General features: G+C 47.9%; 1 protein-coding gene across 2 annotated transcripts in view; it reads right to left on the reverse strand.

The window, feature by feature from the left end:
• Nucleotides 1-3,201: 3,201 nt before the first annotated feature.
• Nucleotides 3,202-21,704, reverse strand: part of LOC121557022 (spondin-1-like) — a 157,769-nt gene continuing 139,266 nt past the window's right edge. The window contains exons 8-16 of one of the 2 annotated variants that reach the window (XM_041870913.2): nucleotides 21,287-21,488; nucleotides 12,877-13,017; nucleotides 11,774-11,849; nucleotides 10,631-10,813; nucleotides 8,596-8,766; nucleotides 7,872-8,039; nucleotides 7,559-7,723; nucleotides 5,333-5,626; nucleotides 3,202-4,405 (exon numbers count right to left, since the gene is read on the reverse strand). In XM_041870913.2, the coding sequence (XP_041726847.1) occupies nucleotides 4,242-4,405; nucleotides 5,333-5,626; nucleotides 7,559-7,723; nucleotides 7,872-8,039; nucleotides 8,596-8,766; nucleotides 10,631-10,813; nucleotides 11,774-11,849; nucleotides 12,877-13,017; nucleotides 21,287-21,488 (1,564 nt within the window). In that variant the 3' untranslated portion in view covers nucleotides 3,202-4,241. Of the gene's footprint in view, nucleotides 4,406-5,332; nucleotides 5,627-7,558; nucleotides 7,724-7,871; nucleotides 8,040-8,595; nucleotides 8,767-10,630; nucleotides 10,814-11,773; nucleotides 11,850-12,876; nucleotides 13,018-21,286; nucleotides 21,510-21,704 lie in introns of both variants that reach the window. The other variant, XM_041870912.2, reaches the window with a different exon arrangement.

Below are 21,704 nucleotides of genomic sequence, written 5' to 3' on the forward strand. Positions count from 1 at the left end.
CTCAAGCCTCAACACTAAATAGGTATCTTCTGCCACCGTCTGGTCAATGTGTGTATGTACTGCACCGGGAAGCACCCTTTTGCAGACCAGTGATACTTTGCTGCTTCTGCAGCTCCCATGTCTAGACACTCAGATATCTCTGGTTAGGGGTTGAGAAAAAGGGGTCATGATAATCAGGTATTCTGTTACAGTACTATGTATGACCAAAGTGTATTGAAATAGCACATGATGGGCACCTACTGGTTTACTAACTCTACATGTCATGATCCTGGCGCCGACGAAGATGGCGGCCTTGCGACTAGCTCTTAGGAAACTTTGCAGTATTTTGTTTTTTATGTATTATTATTTACATAATTAGTTCAGAAAGTGTTTTGGATCATTACATACAGCCGGGAAAAACTATTGAATATCAGAGCGGCGGTAACTCACCAGCATTACGACCAGGAATACGACTTTCCCGAAGCAGATCCTTTGTTTGCTCTCCCCAGGGCAACTGAACTGATTCCAGCAGCTGACCCAAAACATCGCCGGCGGAGGAGATGCACTCGGAGCGGCCTGCTGGTTCGACTTAGGAGGCGCGCACACCACCCACCGCTTCCAAGTATTCTACTCGCTAATGTTCAGTCTTTGGTTGACAAGGTCAACGAACTACGGGCAAGGATTTCTTTCCAGAGAGACATGAAGGCCTGTAACATACTCTGTTTCAAGGAAACATGGCTCTCTGGGGATATTCTGTCAGAATCGGTCCAGCCAGATGGGTTCTCAGTTCATTGCGCAGACAGGAATAAATATCTCTCCGGGAAGCAGAAGGGCGGAGGTGTGTGTTTCATGATTAACGACTCATGGTGTAATTGTAGTAACATACAGGAACTTGAGTCCTTCTGTTCACCCGACCTAGAATATCTCACAATCAAATGCCGACCGTATTATCTCCCTAAAGAATTTTCTTCGGTTATAGTCACGGCCGTGTATATCCCCCCTCAAGCCGATACCACGACGGCCCTCAAAGAACTTCACTGGACCTTATGCAAACTGGAAACCACATATCCTGAGGCTGCATTTATCGTAGCCGGGGATTTTAGCAAAGCAAATTTGAGGACTAGGCTGCCGAAGTTCTATCAACATGTCGACTGTTGTACTCGCGCTGCTAAAATCCTCGACCATTGCTATTTGAACTTCCGGGATGGTTATAAGGCCCTCCCCCGCCCTCCTTTCGGCAAATCTGACCACGACTCAATTTTGCTTCTCCATTCCTATAGGCAGAAACTCAAACAGGTAGTACCCGTGCTAAGGACTATTCAACGCTGGTCTGACCAATTGGAATCCACGCTTCAAGATTGTTTTGATCACGCGGACTGGGATATGTTCCGGGTAGCTTCCGAAAATAATTTAGACATATACACTGAAACGGTGACTGAGTTTATCAGGAAGTGTATAGGTGATGTTGTGCCCACTGTGACTATTAAAACCTACCCTAACCAGAAACCGTGGATAGATGGCAGCATTCGCGCAAATCTGAAAGTGCAAACCACCGCATTCAACCATGTCAAGGTGACTGGGAATATGGCAGAATACAAACAGTGTAGCTACTCACTCCGCAAGGCAATTAAACTGGCAAAACATCAGTATAGAGACAAAGTGGAGTCGCAATTCAACGGCTCAGACACGAGACGTATGTGGCAGGGTCTACAGACAATCACTGACTACAAAAGGAAAACCAGCCACGTCGCCGACACCGACTTCTCGCTTCCAGACAAACTAAACACCTTCTTCGCCCGCTTTGAGGATAACACAGTGCCACTGACGAGGCCCACTACCAAGGACTGTAGCTTCTCCTTCTCCATGGCTGACGTGGTTAAGACATTTAAGCATGTTAACCCCCGCAAGGCTGCCGGCCCAGATGGCATCCCGAGCCGCATCCTCAGAGCATGCGCAGACCAGCTGTCTGGTGTGTTTATGGACATATTACATCTCTCCCTTTCCCAGTCTGCTTCAAGATGGCCACCATTGTTCCTGTACGCAAGAAAGCAAAGGTAACTGAACTAAATGACTATCGCCCTGTAGCACTCACCTCTGTCATCATGAAGTTCTTTGAGAGACTAGTCAAGGATCATATCACCTCTACCTTACCTCTCACCCTAGACCCACTTCAATTCACCCCCCTATCCACATCGATGGGACCGTAGTGAAGGTAGAAAGCTTCCTTGGCGTTCACATCACCGACAAACTGAAATGGTTCACCCACGCAGACAGTGTGGTGAAGAAGGCGCAACAGAGCCTCTTCAACCTCAGGAGGCTGAAGAAATGTGGCTTATCACCTAGAACCCACACAAACTTTTACAGATGCACAATCACCGCCTGGAACGGCAACTGCACCGCCCACAACCGCAGGGCTCTCCAGAGGGTGGTGCGGTCTGCCGAACTCATTACCGGGGGAAAACTACCCGCCCTCCAAGACACATACAACACCCAATGTCACAGGAAGGCCAAAACAATCCTCAAGGACATCAACCACCCAAGCCAATGCCTGTTCACCCCGCTATCATCCAGAAGGCGAGGTCAGTACAGGTGCATCAAAGCTGGGACCGAGAGAATGAAAAACAGCTTCTATCTCAAGGCCATCAGACTGTTAAATAGCCATCACTAGCACATTAGAGGCTGCTGCTGCCTATTGAAATCACTGGCCACTTTAAGAAATGGAACACTAGTCACTTTAATAATGTTTACATATCTTGCACTACTCATCTCATATGTATATACTGCATTCTATTCTATAATATTCTACTGTATCTTAGTCCATGGCGCTCGGCCATTGCTTGTCCATATATGTATATATTCTTAAATCCCATTCCTTACTAGTTTTGTGTGTATTGGGTATATGTTGTGAAATTGTTAGATATTACTTGTTAGATATTACTGCACTGTCAGAGCTAGAAGCACAAGCATTTTCCTACACCCGCTTTAACATCTGCTAAACACGTGTATGTGACAAATAAAATTTGATTTAATTTAATTTGAAATGTAAAGTAACTCACTTCTTATCAGCTTATAGTCTCCATCTAGTGGCCAAGAGTATGAAGTGCATTGGTTTATGTATTACATGTAAACCCTAGCTTGAATATTTACCACAATGTAATATAATACATTTACCTCAATATAAATGGTACATCTGGTATTCAAAGAAAAATAAAAACATCCGTATGACAATTTCTAACATTTACTTTTATTGTAAAGGTGATATATTCCAAAATATTAATATTTTAGAGGAACAGAGAACAAAGAGACGTAAAGAGACCTGTAAAAACATCTACACAAGGCTTTGGTAAGACTCTTGGGTAATATTCTTGTAAAAAAATCCACATAAAAAAAATAAGAAAATTATCTTATAATAACAATGCACAAAATCATAGAGATTTCCGTTGCGGTGTGTCTACATGAACAGTAGTACAGCTGAGTAAAAAGTCATACAGGAGATTTCTTGATCCTAGAAACATAAATTTTTTCTGAAGGCTTATAAAATGCTGGAATGGCTGGGTAACTGTGCTTTAAGTTCTGGAATAATATACACTACCAAAGAGGATACTACAAGATATAGTCTAACAGTACTATCTCTTATCAATTGGTGTTTTCATAATTATCATTATTCAAGAATATTATACCACAACAAGTTTACAGTAATCTTGCAAAATAATCCTAAATGTAACAGAGCTAGTTTATTTTACACACAGAGGAAAATCAGTCAGGTTCATCATAGGCTAGGCGTTATTTGGGGTAGCCTAGCCTAGATCCTCTCTCAAAATGGCTGTTTGTTTTAGGCTCGAGAAGAGACCAAGGGAATTCCTTCCTTCTTCTTGTAAGATAACCCATGACCTTTGACCTTGAAGGATGGGTCATTTCAGAATTTGCTAAACTCTTTCCAAACTCTGACTAGAGGTGTATACAGAACCAGTGTACCTTCCCCAATCTAGAATCTTCAGACACAGCCCTGGATTAAACCAAGAGAGATTAAGGTCCGTGCCAGCCCTAAACAGAGTGCATTGGATCATTGAGTGACACTATGCCACCTCACGCTCCGTCCCATAACCAAGTTGCCCATAGGCACAGATCTAGGATCAGTTTACAATCCCCAAACCTAACCTGATCTGTCAGAGGGAAAAACAACTGAGCTTAGACCAGTGTTTATGGGCAACCTCCACCCACTTCGTACCCATCCCATCCCCGTCCCACCCACCTTTGTCCATCTAGCAGGGGTGCACGTTACACGCTCGGATCTCCTTCCTGTCCTTGCAGCTGGGGAGCTGAGCGCTCTTAAACCTCCTCTTGGCTGTCATTAGCCGCTCCTGGATCCCCCCGCCACACAGCTTGGTACAGTCTGTCCAGCTGGACCACGGCCTCATCTTACAGCCTGACCAGAGAGTGAGAGTCAGAGTCAGAGTGAGAGTGAGAGTGAGAGTGTCAGTGAGAGTGAGAGTGAGAGTGAGAGTGGGAGTGAGAGAGAGAGAGAGAGAGAGAGAGAGAGAGAGAGAGAGAGAGAGAGAGAGAGAGAGAGAGAGAGAGAGAGAGAGAGAGAGAGAGAGAGAGAGAGAGAGAGAGAAAGAGAGAGAGAGAAAGAGAGAGAGAGAAATCATGGAGAAAGACATTTAATGGTTTTTCATGGAAAATTGTTAAAGAATAGCAATGATCATATTGAAGATACTGACTATCAAAACTGACTGTGATTTAGTTTTCTATGAGCACGTTTACATGCACACTAATAATTCAATATTAAACTGATTATGGCAGTAGGCAGATCATCTGGGAAAGGTCAAAAGAAGTAAGCATACGCCGATTAAAACACCTGGTTTTCAGAGCAACTTGTTTGTTAATTCTTAGGACATGTAAACACCTTAATCGGCGTACCAGCGGTGTATTTAATCTGTGCATGTGATAGCAGCAGCCGAGCGAGCCACCCTCTTCAGCGCAAGTTAAGTGTGTATGTCCGAACTCAGAATCAAATATGCATCCCAAAAATAACATGCTTGCTGTGGTAGAACTTTTATTTTGATTGCCGATTTTCTGCATTTATCAGAGTGCCATCAGGTTGCCTGATTTCAGATGTGTCCATGTAAACAGGATTAATAGGGAAATCGTTCTTCATGCAAAGCATGTAAACGTTTTAATCAAACTATTATATTATATCTAACTATCCACAATAATCACATTATTGTGTGCATGTAACCGCACTCTATGATTTAGCTTCATGATGATTACATCGTTGATGATTATGAAAATGGTAATGACTATAACACTGCTGCTGACAATGGTTATGGTGGTGATAATGAGTCCCACCAACCTGGGTGTTCAGCGGTCGACGTGGTCTCCTCCCCCTGTCGACCCCCCTGTTTGCTCCTCCTCTTCTCCCTCGCCTCTTTGCGTCGTTTCTTCTCGTCGCTGTTGACCTGGCCCTGGCCACCGCCGCGGTTACACTTCCTGATCTTACACTTCTTCCTCTGTACTGTCTCGGGACACGAGTCCCCTCCGAACTGGGGCTCCAGCTTCACCATGCGCGTCCTGATCATGTGACCTTTACCACAGGATTTGTTACACTCAGACCACTCCGTCCACTCTGACACCATACAGTCTGTCGCTGTACAGAGATAGAGAGAGAGAGAGAGAGACAGAGAGAGAGAGAGAAGAGAGAGAGAGAGAGAGAGAGAGAGAGAGAGAGAGAGAAGAGAGGGGGGATGCGAGATAATGAAAGAGGAGGACAGGGTGGAGTAAGAAAGGTGAAGAGTTAATATGTGAAGAAAGCTTGTAAATAGACCTTATGACTTCGCATTAGAGTTCCTTGTTCTACACATAACACAATATGAATCCCCTGGAAACAAATTATCTGACTTATGTCCATAACAAGAACATTCTTACGAACTGCAAGGATGATTAGGGCTGGCCAGAATAATACTGCCAGCTTTATCCCCTCGCTAAGACTGAGGGAAGACCAGTTACAGTGGGGAAAAAAAGTATTTAGTCAGCCACCAATTGTGCAAGTTCTCCCAATTAAAAAGATGAGAGAGGCCTGTAGGATTTTTAATGAATTTATTTGCAAATTATGGTGGAAAATAAGTATTTGGTCAATAACAAAAGTTTCTCAATACTTTGTTATATACCCTTTGTTGGCAATGACACAGGTCAAACGTTTTCTGTAAGTCTTCACAAGGTTTTCACACACTGTTGCTGGTATTTTGGCCCATTCCTCCATGCAGAACTCCTCTAGTCCCTGGCGGCGTAGTGTGTTACTGATGGTAGGCTTTGTTACTTTGGTCCCAGCTCTCTGCAGGTCATTCACTAGGTCCCCCCGTGTGGTTCTGGGATTTTTGCTCACCGTTCTTGTGATCATTTTGACCCCACGGTGAGATCTTGTGTGGAGCCCCAGATCGAGGGAGAATATCAGTGGTCTTGTATGTCTTCCATTTCCTAATAATTGCTCCCACAGTTGATTTCTTCAAACCAAGCTGCTTACCTATTGCAGATTCAATCTTCCCAGCCTGGTGCAGGTCTACAATTTTGTTTCTGGTGTCCTTTGACAGCTCTTTGGTCTTGGCCATAGTGGAGTTTGGAGTGTGACTGTTTGAGGTTGTGGACAGGTGTCTTTTATACTGATAACAAGTTCAAACAGGTGCCATTAATACAGGTAACGAGTGGAGGACAGAGGAGCCTCTTAAAGAAGAAGTTACAGGTCTGTGAGAGCCAGAAATCTTGCTTGTTTGTAGGTGACCAAAAACTTATTTTCCACCATAATTTGCAAATAAATTCATTAAAAATCCTACAATGTGATTTTCTGGATTTTTTTTTCTAAATATGTCTGTCATAGTTGACGTGTACCTATGATGAAAATGACAGGCCTCTCTCATCTTTTTAAGTGGGAGAACTTGCACAATTGGTGGCTGACTAAATACTTTTTTCCCCCACTGTAACAAGCTTTTTCACCCCAATACAGTGACAAGTCTGACAAAGTTAAAGCTGGTTATTTCTGCTTTTTAATCCCGTTCTTCACAATACATCCCTGAAATTAGCTCCCTCATTTTCTAGGGAACAGGAGAAAGGAGACACTAAAGAGAGTACTTTCCTGTGGTAATGTGTCTGCCAGTCTCGTACCTGACTAGAATTTATAAATATCCTATTAAGTCAGGCTTAAATGTGAGAGCACATGTGCACTTCTGGGTTCCAACGGAGGAGCAGCTTGTGGAAGCTGTTCCCTCTCATATAAACCAGCTAAAACCCACCAGGGTATTCCCATGATAACACTATCTGGGAGAGTTTGGGCTGGAGATGAGACTATGGGCACTCCTAACACAGCTGTCAAACAGATGTGTATACACTAACAAGCCAAGTGTGTTTTAAATGTGTTTGTGACGTATGATAGGGAGTGTATTATAAGCAGACGGATGCTAGGTTGCACAATAAAGATACTAATCAGTATTATCATGAATTATATATGTGCAGTACTGTTTCAGTTGGTGTGTCCACACATGAATAAAGTAGGTTCGCTCCAATGTGTGTGTGTGTGAATGTTACTTACGACACTCTGGCAGCATGCACTTCTCCACCTGCTCCAGGTCCTCTGTACACTCTCCCAGCTCCACAGGAGACTTGAGCACGCGCTGCCTCGTCCTCATGCCCTTCCCACACGTCACACTGCAGTCACTCCAGTCAGACCACGGAGACAGCATACAGGGGATGGTGTCTGTGCACACAGGACACACACAGAATCAGTGTCTATATTATTTCATCTGGTTGGCATTTGTTGTGGTGTGTGAGTGTGAGTGTGTGTGTGTATGTGTACGTGTGTATAAGTGTGCATGTGCTTATCTGTGTGTGTGTGTGTTACTCACGACACTCTGGCATCATGCACTTCTCCACCTCCAACACATCAGCCCCACAGATGGAGCCGTCCGGGGGAGGCATCTTCACCATGCGTTCCCTCCTCTTCATGCCCAGCCCACAGGTGGCACTGCAGGAGTCCCACTCACCCCACTCTGTCACCAGACAACTGTTGGGGGCTGAAGAGAGGGAGACGGGGGGTAAAACAGTTAAAAGGGGAAAAGGTGGAGATGGGGAAAGGAAGAGGAGGAGTGAATGAGAAGGGGGGGAGAGGAGAGAGGAGAGGGAGGAATGTGAGAGAGGAAGAGAGGGGGAGAGGGTGTGTTCAATGGGAGAGGCAAAACTTAATCCACATATGCATTACTTTGTCCTGTAATCATGTTTCAATCCTGCATAATTATACATCATTCTAATAGTTTGAGCAGTGCATTTGAATAATTTAGCAGATGGTCTTCCACTGAGAATTGATGCACACAATGGGCCTCATTTATCAACAGCATAGAAATACATAGATTTGTTAGTATGAAAAACACATACACAGATTAATCAAACATTTCCTATACCTCGGAAATTGTTTGTTTACCTGATTAAAAACAAAAACTTTGGTAAATGCAGCAATGTGTGTGATAAATGACTCATACAAACAAACAAAAAATAAGGCCCAGTTAGTTTTGTTCACATGTCACAATAATACTTTTTTGTGAACCATTGATTTCAGGGGTGAAAGCTACTCACTGCACTCCTCGTTCACAATACACTTCTCATTCTCCTCAGTAGGTAAGGTACACACAGAGCCATCATCAGGGAACTGCTTGACATAGCGTTCCCGGGAGCGCATGCCCATCCCACATGACATGCTGCACGGAGACCAGGTGATCCACTCTGACATCATGCAGGTGGACCCTTCTGAGAGGTCGGGGGCAAAGGGCAAAAGGTCACGGTCAGTTATGGCATTTGAGTTGCATTCAGGATTTTAATGTCCTTGCAGTGTTAGTAGCTACATCACACTTTATATAATCAACCAGTGTATGATGCATCTACACTATAGGGCCTCCTGTTAGTCTCATTTATCATAGTAAGACAATACAAGACTATGAGCATCTATGTCAGCTCATGGCCATTACAAGAGCTTGTACCAGTACACCTGTACCCAAAGTCTTACCCAAGAGCTTTAAACATGCATAAGATGTGAATGCATTTATGTAACAGACATGTTTCTGCTCATTTATAACCACCCCCTGCTGTTGTTGCATTATGTTCAGGAGGGAGGGAGGGAGGGAGGGAGGGAGGGAGGGACGGAGGGAGGGAGGGAGGGAGGGAGGGAGTGAGGGAGGGAGGGAGGGAGGGAGGGAGTGAGGTGAGGGAGTAAGGGAGGGGAGGGAGGGAGGGAGGGAGGGAGGGAGGGAGGGAGGGAGGGAGGGAGGGAGGGAGGGAGGGAGGGAGGGAGGGAGGGAGGGAGGGAGGGAGGGAGGGAGGGAGGGAGGGAAAGAGTCGTTCTGGGTGAGACTCACGTGGATTTATATCTAAACCCTCCCTCCCCAGACTGAAAGACTCATTTAGTTCTGCTCAATAAAGCAGCTCATTAATAAGATGAGCAAATCATTAATTAATCATTAATAATAAGCTAATCATGAATAAGAGCCCTGAATAAGAGCATGTGTGTGTGCATGCATCACACACACACACATACACACACACACACGCCAGCTAAACCTCTGTATTATGAATCAATTATGAATTATGACTCAATAGAGTTCTTTAACAGACCATTCAAAGTGAAGGGAGCCAGATCTCCATGGTAATAAGTGGGATGCTGTTTAAGGACAATGTGTGAAGGGGACAAGATATTATTATATCAATAATGTACTAATAGGTGGAAGTGAAGATAGACCACCTCCAGAGATTCAAGTTCAACTCTTGATATTGTTTGTCAATGAGAAGATGCCTTCTATTGAATTTATATTCATTGTGGGTCTGATATTTTTCATTACGCCAGATTGGGCATACTTCCACTTGCACGCACACACACACGCACACACACACGCACACACACACATACACATACACACACACACACACACACACACACACTCATACCCAAGCCTATTTGATTATTCATTAGTCTTTCACTGCAAGCAGCAAAGACATGTTGTCCCCTGTGTGTATTCTCATAATTTGTTATGTGTCTTTTAATAAAGCCTTAGTATCCACTGTGGGCTCCCGGCAGCTTTAGCTCATTACACATTTTATAGGCTTGTCTCAGAAACACAGCGTCCCCCTCACCTCTATGATGCTACAACTTTATTGGCCGAGCTACAAACGAGCTGAGGGCTTTATCGATGACCCCACACCAATAAAGACCAGCACTGAACCAGATTTTACCTTTCCATGTCTGACTCATTGCAATAACCTATGAAATGCTACCAAAGATGACGTCCACACTAGTAAAGCTCCTAGAGCTCATAAAGGGGCTTGGTGGTCAGTTTATTTTTAGATGGGTGTTTATACACCGAGACAGCAACAAGAAATACACATTTCCAGATTGTATCCAAGGTTGTATTGTACTATATGTGTTCATGTCACTATAAATGTGTAACGGATGTGGTTCGGTGAACCACGCTCACGTGTTGACGGAGACTTGCGTTAGTTCCCTGAGCTAATATATCGGCTTTAGCTCAGGAGGCTAACACAGTCTTGTAAATTTCAGGTTAACCTGTGTTCGAAACCCTGCCATGTCTCATGAGCTGCCTAGTACATCCAACATACTGACCCTCGTCGCTGCAGCCGGGCCCCATGCAGGGCTCAAAGTCCTGGGTGTGAGGACAGGGTACACTGAGGTCCAGCTGGGCCTTCAGCATCCTCTGTCTCATCCTCTTGCCCTTGTCACAGGTGGCTGAGCTGCAAGCTGACCAGGGAGACCAGTTGGAGTAGATACACGTCTCTGGAGTGTCGTCTGAAGGGAGGGAATGTGGGAACGAGAGAGAGAGAGAGAGAGGGAGAGAGAGAGAGAGAGAGAGAGAGAGAGAGAGAGAGAGAGGGAGGGAGGGAGGGAGGGGGAAGAAAGGGTGGCAGAGTAGGAGAGAGAGAAAGGGATTAGAGGAAGAGAGAGAGAGAGAGAGAGAGAGAGAGAGAGAGAGAGAGAGAGAGAGAGAGAGAGAGAGAGAGAGAGAGAGAGAGAGAGAGAGAGAGAGAGAGAGAGAGAGAGAGAGGGAGGGAGGGAGGGAGGGAGGGGGAAGAAAGGGTGGCAGAGTAGGAGAGAGAAAGGGATTAGAGGAAGAGAGAGAAAGAGAGAGCGAGAGAGAGAGAGAGAGAGAGAGAGAGAGAGAGAGAGAGAGAGAGAGAGAGAGAGAGAGACGTTAATAAAATAATGTTGATGAAGGGCATAAACACAAATGTTCAAAGTCATAAGTAGTTATGTGTTTCCTCAGGTGTATGTTGGGTGCCTAAGCCCCTCCTCACTAAGTGATGTGCTATTGAAACATTAATCTGACTCAAATCAAATCAAACATGTATGTCCCTGGGACATGTTAAGGAGCGACAATTCACTTGGAACAATCTCAACTGCAGCCTTATTGATTTAATGAAAATGCCACTACTGATCAAATCTGCTTATGATTCCATCTGTGCAGCTTTCCCATGAAAGAGAGAGAGAGAGAAAAGGCAACATGGAGGACGATTGTGCTGGCTGGGTTAACTAATTGAACTGTTTCTCAAGCTCTGGTTCTAATCTCCCATGCCTGGAGATGGGCAGACAGAGAGAGAGTGAGAGAGCGAGAGAGAGCGAGAGAGCGAGAGAGAGAGACATGCCTTTCTCCTCTCTCTTGCTTATCGCTCCTCTGTTCCAACCTTTGTTGGCAGATTTGAAGAGATACAGGGACACAGAGGGCGGAGAGAGATAAAGAGAGACACAGACCTTCCTCTTTCTCCTCCTGGGCGATATCAGCCACAATGTCGTCCACGTTATCAGGCACGATGTTGCACTGCTCGCCCTGCGGACAGACAAACACAGGCCTGGGTTGTGGAATACATACCACTCTGTTGTGATAAGATCCTCCGTTTGCCTCTGGCGGCTATCAGACAGAGAAGGGGGTAAACAGGGAGGTCAGCTGATGTATCTCTCACCTTGGCTGGAGCTCACAGATACACGTTGTCGCTATCTAGCTAGCGTATGTAGTTATCTATCTTTCTAGCGAACGGGGAGGTGATATGGGGACATGCTGATAATGGCATTCAGCTGTCATAACAACAGATGTCCGCTTAGGGCAAGTGACAAACGATCAGAGTGATAGGGTGTGTGTGTGTGGGTGTGGGTTGCTGTGTGTGTGTGTGCGATTGAGCGTGCACATGTGTGCTTGTACCTGCATGCTTCAGTGTGTGAGGATCAATATATTGGTAAAGGCTATGAGAGAGTAGATGGAGAGATTCCAGTTGAGTCTGCTTGGCTCGATGCTGTGTAAATGCTATAGTCCACTGACATTTACATCACTGTTCAATACCTGCTCTCTTCAAACTGCACCTGTACAACTAACATCTATATCTACAGCTGTATTGATCCACAACTTCTTCAGTTAGGCACTGGAACAATGCAGAGGGAGTAAAAATAAAGTTACGTTCTTCTCAGATGGAAAAATATGTATCTTCCTCTAAGTGTCTGAAGCTTTTAAGTTGACATTTCTAGTTCAATACACCAATATGCTCCATTGTGCTGTTTGTTTACCATTTCATTTTGAATCGTATACCGAAACAACCTTATGAACACAGGCACATAATCAAAAGTTTGTAACCGCTTCGAGATCTTAGAGCGAACCTCAAACATGCCTTGATGTGCATGAAATCAGGTTGTGTTGGTGACAGCTGGAGGGAAGGAACAAGAGGAGTGAGTAGAGAGTGAGACAGAAGGAGGATGGAAATAGGAAGTGAAGTAAGCAAAGAAAGAGGAAAGAGACAAGAAAAGTGGGAGAGATATAGCAGCCAAAGGAAGGGAAGGAATGGAGAGAGATGATTGGATGAACAGACCTTTCGGGCGATGCGCTCCACCACTACCCTGGCCACGGGGGTGATGGCGCCCCCCTCAGGGTCGTAGAAGGGGCTCTGGGGGTGGTCCAGGCTGGTCAGGGGGCGGATCTTCTCCTGAGGGACTGTGGGCTTGTTGGGAGACTGGAGGACAGAACACACACACACACAAATGAAGAGTCAACATACTATAGATACATGACTGTGCTTTTCATGTCAATATGTGTTCCATTGTAGTATTGAGGAAGAGTGTCATGATATCAGTGATAAAACATGTCTTTGCAGATAACCTTGTACTTACCTGGTTAAATAAAGGTGAAATAAATAAAAATTAAAACAATAAAAAATAAATGAAAGGTTGCAATAGGTCTCTTCATGTGCAATATGGAGGCATGCAACACATCTACATAGTCTCGTCCCAGGACAAATAACATATGGCCTCCTAGGACTGGCAAACCTAGATTATACAAGTCACAAAGCCACATCCACTAAAACAACATGAATTCATAGATCTGGGTCAGGGACACTATGATTTATGGGGTTATGTGGTGAAACTGTTGTCATTAGTCTGCAGCAAAGGTCTGCCAGCAGGGGGCTAACACAGCAAACACAGCCACAGGACTTCTGAAGGCACAGCACTGGAAAACAAGCCATCCACTAGTCTGAACATAAAGGGATGACATGTAACTTTGTAAAAGTGCTGGTGTTTTTATGGTGATCAAAATCTGTCACACCTTTGAACTTCCGATATGTTATATGGCAGGCAAAACCATCCATTACAATGTACAGTTTGTGGATGCTACATCATTACATAAATCATACTATTTCACACCAGTGGAGAGCAGAGTCACACAGTGAGAGAGAACAAACTCCAAACTTCAACTTCAGGCTTCCTAAAACCACTAAAATATATAGACACTGTTCAATAATAAAACACTCTACAACCTTATTTCATAACTCTTGACTGGTTCTTACACAACTTGTTCTTTCTTCTACCCAAGTACACTGTAAGTATGTATGAGGCTTCAGACATTTGATATGAGTGAAATCATTGGTGGGGCGAGCCAAATCAAGCAGGGGAGAAACAGTTCAACAGGTTCGTCTGTGAACTCCCAGGGATCAGCCAGAGGTATGTCTGTGAGCTCACATAGCACAGCAAAGGCTCCCCTACCAGTCTACCAATAAGGAACAATTATATATTGACATATACACTGAGTGTACAAAACATTAGGAACACCTGCTCTTTCCATGACAGACTGACCAGGTGAATCTAGGTGAAAGCTATAATACCTTATTGATGTCACTTGTTAAATCCACTTCAATCAGTGTCGATGAAGGGGAGGAGACAAGTTAAAGAAGGATTTTTGTCATGAGCACTCTCTCTCCCTGGTAGCAACATTAATTGCATTCAATTATCTTCCACTCTGCTCACCTCCCTCTCTCTACTCAGCCTAACTAGCTCCACCTGCCCTGCTCTGCTCTTGTTACCTGGCCAGCTGCACTGCATTTCCCACTCACCATCCTCACCTTGCCTCACTCTGTTCTAATTACTCTGCCAGCTGAACTGCATTTCCCCCACTACCTCTCCCAGTATATCAAGCCCTGGTTTTCAGCCAAGCCCTGTCAGATCGTCTTCAAACCCGGACCAGTAACCTGCCTGTCTGCGCTCTGACTCCTGTTTGTGATACCGATCCTTTCTTGACTGCCTCCTTGTTCTACTGCCCCGTCTATCCCAACCTGCCTTCTGGACCTCGACTACTCTCCGATCTTCAGCCCCTCCGGTAACTCGTTTCTGCCTTCTGTCTCTCACCACGATATTTGCCCAGCCCTGATCTGTACTTCTGCCTGCCATTCATATTGCTGTTGTGTGTGTGTGTTCCCCCAGGTCTCCGACCACCAGATGAGCGTGCCCAGACGTTTCACCACCCTCAGCCCGATACGCCGCTCCATCACTGGGGAACACACACACTAAGCACTTGGACTGGACACCCCCGGACATTTGGTGACCCCGGAGCACAGGTACCCACAGGAGGACCCTGAAAGACCCCTGACACCCCTGGGACTCCTCTTCCCGCCTGTAACCTTGAATAAAGAACTCTGAATTTGAACTTGCGCTCTTGGGTCCTCTTCTGTTCGTGACAGAACGATCTGACCATCATGGACCCAGCGCACTCCCTGACCACGATGGAGGAAGAGCCAGAGAGGACTGCCCTACAGCGACTGGAACGGCTCTGAGGGAGACATAAATCGGATGGCTGGCGACATCGCTTCCCTTCTCCAGCTATTCAACCAGCAGCAACAACAGTTCCAACTGCAGCAACAACAGCTAGCCCAAGCCCTGCAACTACTCTCAAGCCCGGCTACTCCACCTGCACCCCCCTGGTCCTTTTGTTCCTGTACCACCGATACTCCTTCATCCCTCCGCTGGAGGTCCCAATGCTGCAGGCCCGGCAGTGCTGCCACCAGATCCCCACGCTCCTGAACCAAGGATTGGGAACCCGGAACGTTTTGATGGCAACCAGAAGCAAGTAAGACCATTCTTGAGCAGCTGCGAATCCAGTTTGCACTACAGCCCAGGACTTTCTCAACAGAGGGAGCCAAGGTGGGGTATGTCATTACACATCTCACCGGTCGAGCTCGGTTGTGGGGAACGGCGGAATTCGACCGGCAAACCCCAGCCTGTGCCTCCTTCAGTGCCTTTGAGGAGGAGATGTTAAAGGTCTTTGACCTAGGCTCGCCAACAGCCGAGCGTCACAAGCTCTGCTCACCATCCGTCAGGGCAATCGGACAGTGGCAGACTTCTCCATTGACTTCGTACCCTGGCCAGTCAAAGCTCGTTTAACCCAGAGGCACTGGTGCAAGCCTTCCTCCATAGCCTGGCGGACTATATCAAGGGGACGAGCTTGTTTCCCATGACCCGCCCTCAACGCTTGATGCCGCCATTGACCTTGCCGTTCGCATTGACCGCCGTATACAGACCCGGAGGAGGGAGAAGGGCCGTCTCAGTCAACCTGCCATCCGTACTCGGTCGATACCGCTTCTGTCCAGCCCCTGCCTGTCAAGTCCCATAGCCAACTCAATCAGCCTGAGCCCATGGAGATTGGCCGTGCCTCTCTGACTCCCGAGGAGCGTCGGCGCCGTCTAAGCTCCAACCTTTGCCTCTACTGTGGTGGCGAGAATCACCGTGTCGCTACTTGTCCGGCAAAAGCCGCAGCTCACCAGGTGTAGGGGAGATCCGGGTGAGCTCAACAAGCCTTCAGTCTCCCTCCATCCGAAAGACCCTGCTTCATCTCCGCCTTCAGCTTTCTGACAAGACTCATACATTGGCCGCCCTTGTGGATTCCGGGCCGAAGCAAACATCATGGACCCTGAGCTTGCACAGCAACTGGGCGTGAACCATCATCAACTGACACAACCCATTCCTGCACGAGCCCTGGATGGGCATCATCTTGGCACTGTCACTCATATCTCCGCCCCTGTGACAATCCTGCTGTCAGGAAACCACCAGGAGTCCATCCAGTTTCACCTCCTACACTCACCTGGCCAACCACTCATTCTTGGATACCCGTGGCTCCGTCAGCACAACCCCCACATCGACTGGGAGACAGGAACAGTCCGTGAGTGGGGAAGGAGTTGTCACCAGACCTGTTTAAGGGGGGCCACCCTGCCCGTTCACCGGGAAGGATCTAGCGCTACCTCCGACATATCCAATGTTCCGGCCTGTTACCACAGCCTGAAAGAGGTGTTCAACAAATCCAAGGCGACATCTCTACCCCCACACAGACCCTATGACTGCGCGATTGATCTCCTGCCTGGCACAGCACCTCCCAAGGGTCGTCTGTATTCACTGTCAGCCCCGGAAAGAAAGGCCATGGAGGACTACATTAATGACTCTCTTGCCTCCGGGATAATTAGACCGTCGTCTTCCCCCGCAGGAGCGGGATTCTTCTTTGTCGGCAAGAAGGACGGTTCTCTTCGTCCATGCATAGATTACCGGGGTCTGAACGACATCACGGTTAAGAATCGCTACCCACTGCCCTTACTTTCGTCTGCCTTCGAACTGCTGCAGGGAGCCACTGTATTCACTAAGCTGGACCTTCGCAATGCCTACCATCTGGTGCGGATGAGGGAGAGACGAATGGAAGACAGCGTTCAACACACCAACCGGCCACTATGAATATCTCGTCATGCCCTTCGGCCTCACCAATGCCCCAGCAGTTTTTCAAGCCCTAGTGAATGATATCCTCAGGGACATGCTAAATACGTTCGTATTTGTGTACCTTGACGATATTTTAATATTCTCAAAGACTCTGTCAGAACACACGCACCACGTCCGGTTGGTCCTGCGCCGCCTGCTGGAGAACTCTCTTTTCGTGAAGGCAGAGAAGTGCGAGTTCCATGCCAAGACCGTTTCATTCCTGGGGTATGTGGTGACCGAGGGCAGCATTCAGATGGATCTCACGAAGGTGTCGGCTGTCACTTCCTGGCCAGTTCCTGAGTCTCGGAAGAAGTTGCAACAGTTCCTGGGCTTTGCCAACTTTTATAGGAGATTCATCAGAAACTATAGCACAGTGGCTGCACCCCTCACGGCGCTAACCAGCACTAAACAACCGTACCAATGGACATCAGCTGCTGATAAGGCCTTCAATATCCTCAAGACATGTTTCACTTCTGCTCCCATCCTCCAGATGCCAGATGCAGCAAGGCAGTTTGTGGTGGAGGTAGATGCTTCGGACGTGGGAGTGGGTGCAGTGCTTTCTCAAAGAGCAGCTGAGGATGGCAAGATGCACCCCTGTGCCTTCTACTCCCGTCGGCTAACCCCTGCCGAATGCAACTACGACATTGGGAACCGCGAGCTGTTGGCTGTCAAGCTCGCCCTTGAAGAATGGCGGCACTGGTTAGAGGGGTCAAAGGAACCATTCGTAGTGTGGACAGACCACAAGAACCTGGAGTATATCCAAACAGCCAGGAGGCTGAACTCCCGTCAACAGCGGTGGTCTCTGTTCTTCTGCGCTTCAATTTCACGCTCTCCTACCGCCCGGGATCTCGCAACATCAAACCTGATGCTCTTTCCCGGATGTTTCAGAAGGACGAGACCACCGCCATGACAGCTCCCATTCTTCCCAGCCACTTGGTCGTAGCGGCCCTCACCTGGGAGATCGAGAAGCAGGTCATGGAGGCTCTTCGGGACCAGCCAGGTCCAAGCACCAGCGCCCCCAACCGTCTGTTTGTTCCAGCAAATCTCAGGTCACCTGTGATTCAGTGGGGGGCACGAATCCCGTCTGGCCTGTCATCCCGGCATCACTCGCACCCTTCATCTGGTCCGCCAGCGGTTCTGGTGGCGGGGGATGAGACGGGATGTCCGAGAATTCATCCGAGCTTGTCCCACTTGTAACCGAAACAAGACTCCCAACCAGCCTCCTGCTGGGTTGCTGCAACCCCTACTCATACCCAAGAGGCCCTGGTCCCACGTTTCACTGGACTTTGTTACGGGCCTTCCGCCCTCTGACGGACACACAGTCATCCTTACCATTGTTGACCGCTTTAGTAAGATGACCCACTTCGTGCCCCCTTCCCAAACTACCCTCTGCTAAAGAGACCTCCCCAGGTGGTCCTGGAACATGTGTTTCGTATCCATGGCCTACCCCAGGATATAGTGTCAGACCCGGGGCCCGCAATTCTCAGCAACCTTTTGGAAGGAGTTCTGTCATCTCCTTGGGGCCACCGCCAGCCTATCGTCTGGATTCCACCCGCAGTCAAACGGCCAGACTGAACGCATGAACCAGGAGCTGGAGAAGGCACTGAGGTGTGTGGCTTCCCAAAATCCCCGGGCCTGGGCTCAACACCTGCTCTGGGTGGAATATGCCCATAATTCACTCACCAGTTCCTCCACCGGGCTCTCCCCCCTTTCAGTGTGTCTACGGGTATCAACCTCCACTGTTTGCCAGCCAGGAGGCGGATGCCACCTGTCCGTCTGCTCTTGCGTATGCCCGCCGCTGCCGCCGCCCCTGGGCCCAGGCTCGCACTGTGCTCCTGAAGTCTGGAACCAGCTACGCCGTCGGTGCCAACCGACGGAGGACCCCAGCACCTACTTACCGGGTTGGTCAGAAGGTCTGGCTGTCTGCCCGGATCTGCCGCTGCGGGTTGTATCACGAAAGCTGGCCCCTCGCTTCTTGGTCCTTTTCCTGTGCAGAAAGTCATCAGTCCAACGGCGGTCCGACTTCAGTTGCCCGCTTCCATGCGGGTCCACCCCACCTTCCACGTCTCCAAGGTCAAGCCGGTCCATGAAAGTCCCCTGGTCCCTGCAGCTCCGGCGCCACCTCCTCCGCGCCTCGTAGATGGCGGTCCTGTCTTCACCGTCCGGCGGCTGCTCCGCTCTAGGCGAAGGGGTAGGGGTCTCCAGTACCTCGTTGATTGGGAGGATATGGTCCAGAGGAGAGGACCTGGATCCCGGCCAGGAGGATAGTGGACCGGACCCTTATCACTGACTTCCACCGACTACATCCTGATCAGCCTGCAATCCGTAGGGGCCGTCCAAGAGGGGTTCCTAGCCGTCCGGCCCGCCCTGCTCCTGTCTCAGTGCCTGTCCTGTCTCCCGACCGTGACCCTCCAGCTCCTTCTGAGGATGAGGAGATTCACTCGGACCGCTCGGGAGGAGTTCTGACCCGCCGCCTGCTCCCCTCCACCCTCCCGGCATGATGTTGTTCTTGGGACTTCTGGGGCCGTCCCTTGGAGGGGGGGTCCTGTCATGAGCACTCTCTCTCCCTGGTAGCAACATTAATTGCATTCAATTATCTTCCACTCTGCTCACCTCCCTCTCTCTACTCAGCCTAACTAGCTCCACCTGCCCTGCTCTGCTCTTGTTACCTGGCCAGCTGCACTGCATTTCCCACTCACCATCCTCACCTTGCCTCACTCTGTTCTAATTACTCTGCCAGCTGAACTGCATTTCCCCACTACCTCTCCCAGTATATCAAGCCCTGGTTTTCAGCCAAGCCCTGTCAGATCGTCTTCAAACCCGGACCAGTAACCTGCCTGTCTGCGCTCTGACTCCTGTTTGTGATACCCGATCCTTTCTTGACTGCCTCCTTGTTCTACTGCCCCGTCTATCCCAACCTGCCTTCTGGACCTCGACTACTCTCCGATCTTCAGCCCCTCCGGTAACTCGTTTCTGCCTTCTGTCTCTCACCACGATATTTGCCCAGCCCTGATCTGTACTTCTGCCTGCCATTCATATTGCTGTTGTGTGTGTGTGTTCCCCCAGGTCTCCGACCACCAGATGAGCGTGCCCAGACGTTTCACCACCCTCAGCCCGATACGCCGCTCCATCACTGGGGAACACACACACTAAGCACTTGGACTGGACACCCCCGGACATTTGGTGACCCCCGGAGCACAGGTACCCACAGGAGGACCCTGAAAGACCCCTGACACCCCTGGGACTCCTCTTCCCGCCTGTAACCTTGAATAAAGAACTCTGAATTTGAACTTGCGCTCTTGGGTCCTCTTCTGTTCGTGACAGATTTTTAAGCCTTGATACAATTGAGACATGGATTGTGTATGTGTGCCATTCAGAAGGTGAATGGGCAAGACAAAATATTTAAGTGCCTTTGAACGGGGTATGGTAGTAGGTGCCAGGCGCACCGGTTTGAGTGTGTTAACAACTGCAACGCTGCTGGGTTTTTCACGCTCAACAGCTTTCCGTGTGTATCAAGAATGGTCCACCTCCCAAAGGACTTCCAGCCGACTTGATACAAATGTGGGACGCATTGGAGTCAACATGGGCCAGCATCCCTGTGGAACTCCTTCGACACCTTGTAGAGTCCATGCCCCGACGAATTGAGGCTGTTCAGAGGGCAAAAGGGGGTGCAACTCAATATTAGAAAGGTGTTCCTAATGTTTTGTACACTCAGTGTATTGTACTATTATTTTGTCAATATCGCAATATTATTTTCGCACTAGTCGGCTGTACATGCACCAAAATTCCAGTATTTTTCCTTCAAAGCTTTTTCTTCATCTTCTTTTTAAATACTGAGACAATTTGTTTTCAGCACTTTAATTTCCATGACTGATCAAAACTCATTTTCTCATGGCTCTCTCTTGTCCCTCTGCAGCAGACATATGTTTGGAACATCGAATCGCAGTAACATCGCAGTGTCGAATAGCAATACATATAGAATCGTGAGAATCGCAATACATATCGTATCGGCACCTAAGTATCGTGATAATATGGTATCGTGAGGTCCCTGGCAATTCCCAGCCCTATAAGAAAAGTGTGATATAATACAGTAGGTGGTGTGAGTGATGTGTGATGTCTGGGGCTTGCGCTCCAGTGTTATGGTTAGAATCCCTGTGGTAGAGATAGTGTGAATATTAGAACGTGTAGTTGTAACATTTTGAGGGGGTCACTGACCTCGTAGGTGACCCCGTTGTCGGTGCCTGCATCCCAGGGGATCATATCTTGGACAACCCTCTGGGCCCAACCACACTCCTTGGTGCAGAGATCCTCTGCAGACAGCCCCACGTTCCAGTCAGGGCTGGGCCCCAGCATGGTGAGGAAGGACATCAGGTGACGGGTACGGTCCACTGAGAACTCAGCCGACGGGGCAGCACGACTGGAGGACAGAGAGAAGGGACTATTTTGAAGAAGGTCACAATTGCAAAAGTTGTGATATATGATGTTCTACCTACCTTTAGTTGATCAATGCACTGATTGCAAGTCACTCTGGATAAGGGTGCCTGTTAAATGACTAAATGTGAAAAGTGGAAGAGAGAAGAGAGAGAGTTGAGAGCGAGATAAAGAGAGAGGAAGAGAGAGGGAGAGAGAGAGA

Source organism: Coregonus clupeaformis, unplaced genomic scaffold (genome assembly GCF_020615455.1).
Source record: "Coregonus clupeaformis isolate EN_2021a unplaced genomic scaffold, ASM2061545v1 scaf0132, whole genome shotgun sequence".
Lineage (NCBI taxonomy): Eukaryota > Metazoa > Chordata > Actinopteri > Salmoniformes > Salmonidae > Coregonus > Coregonus clupeaformis.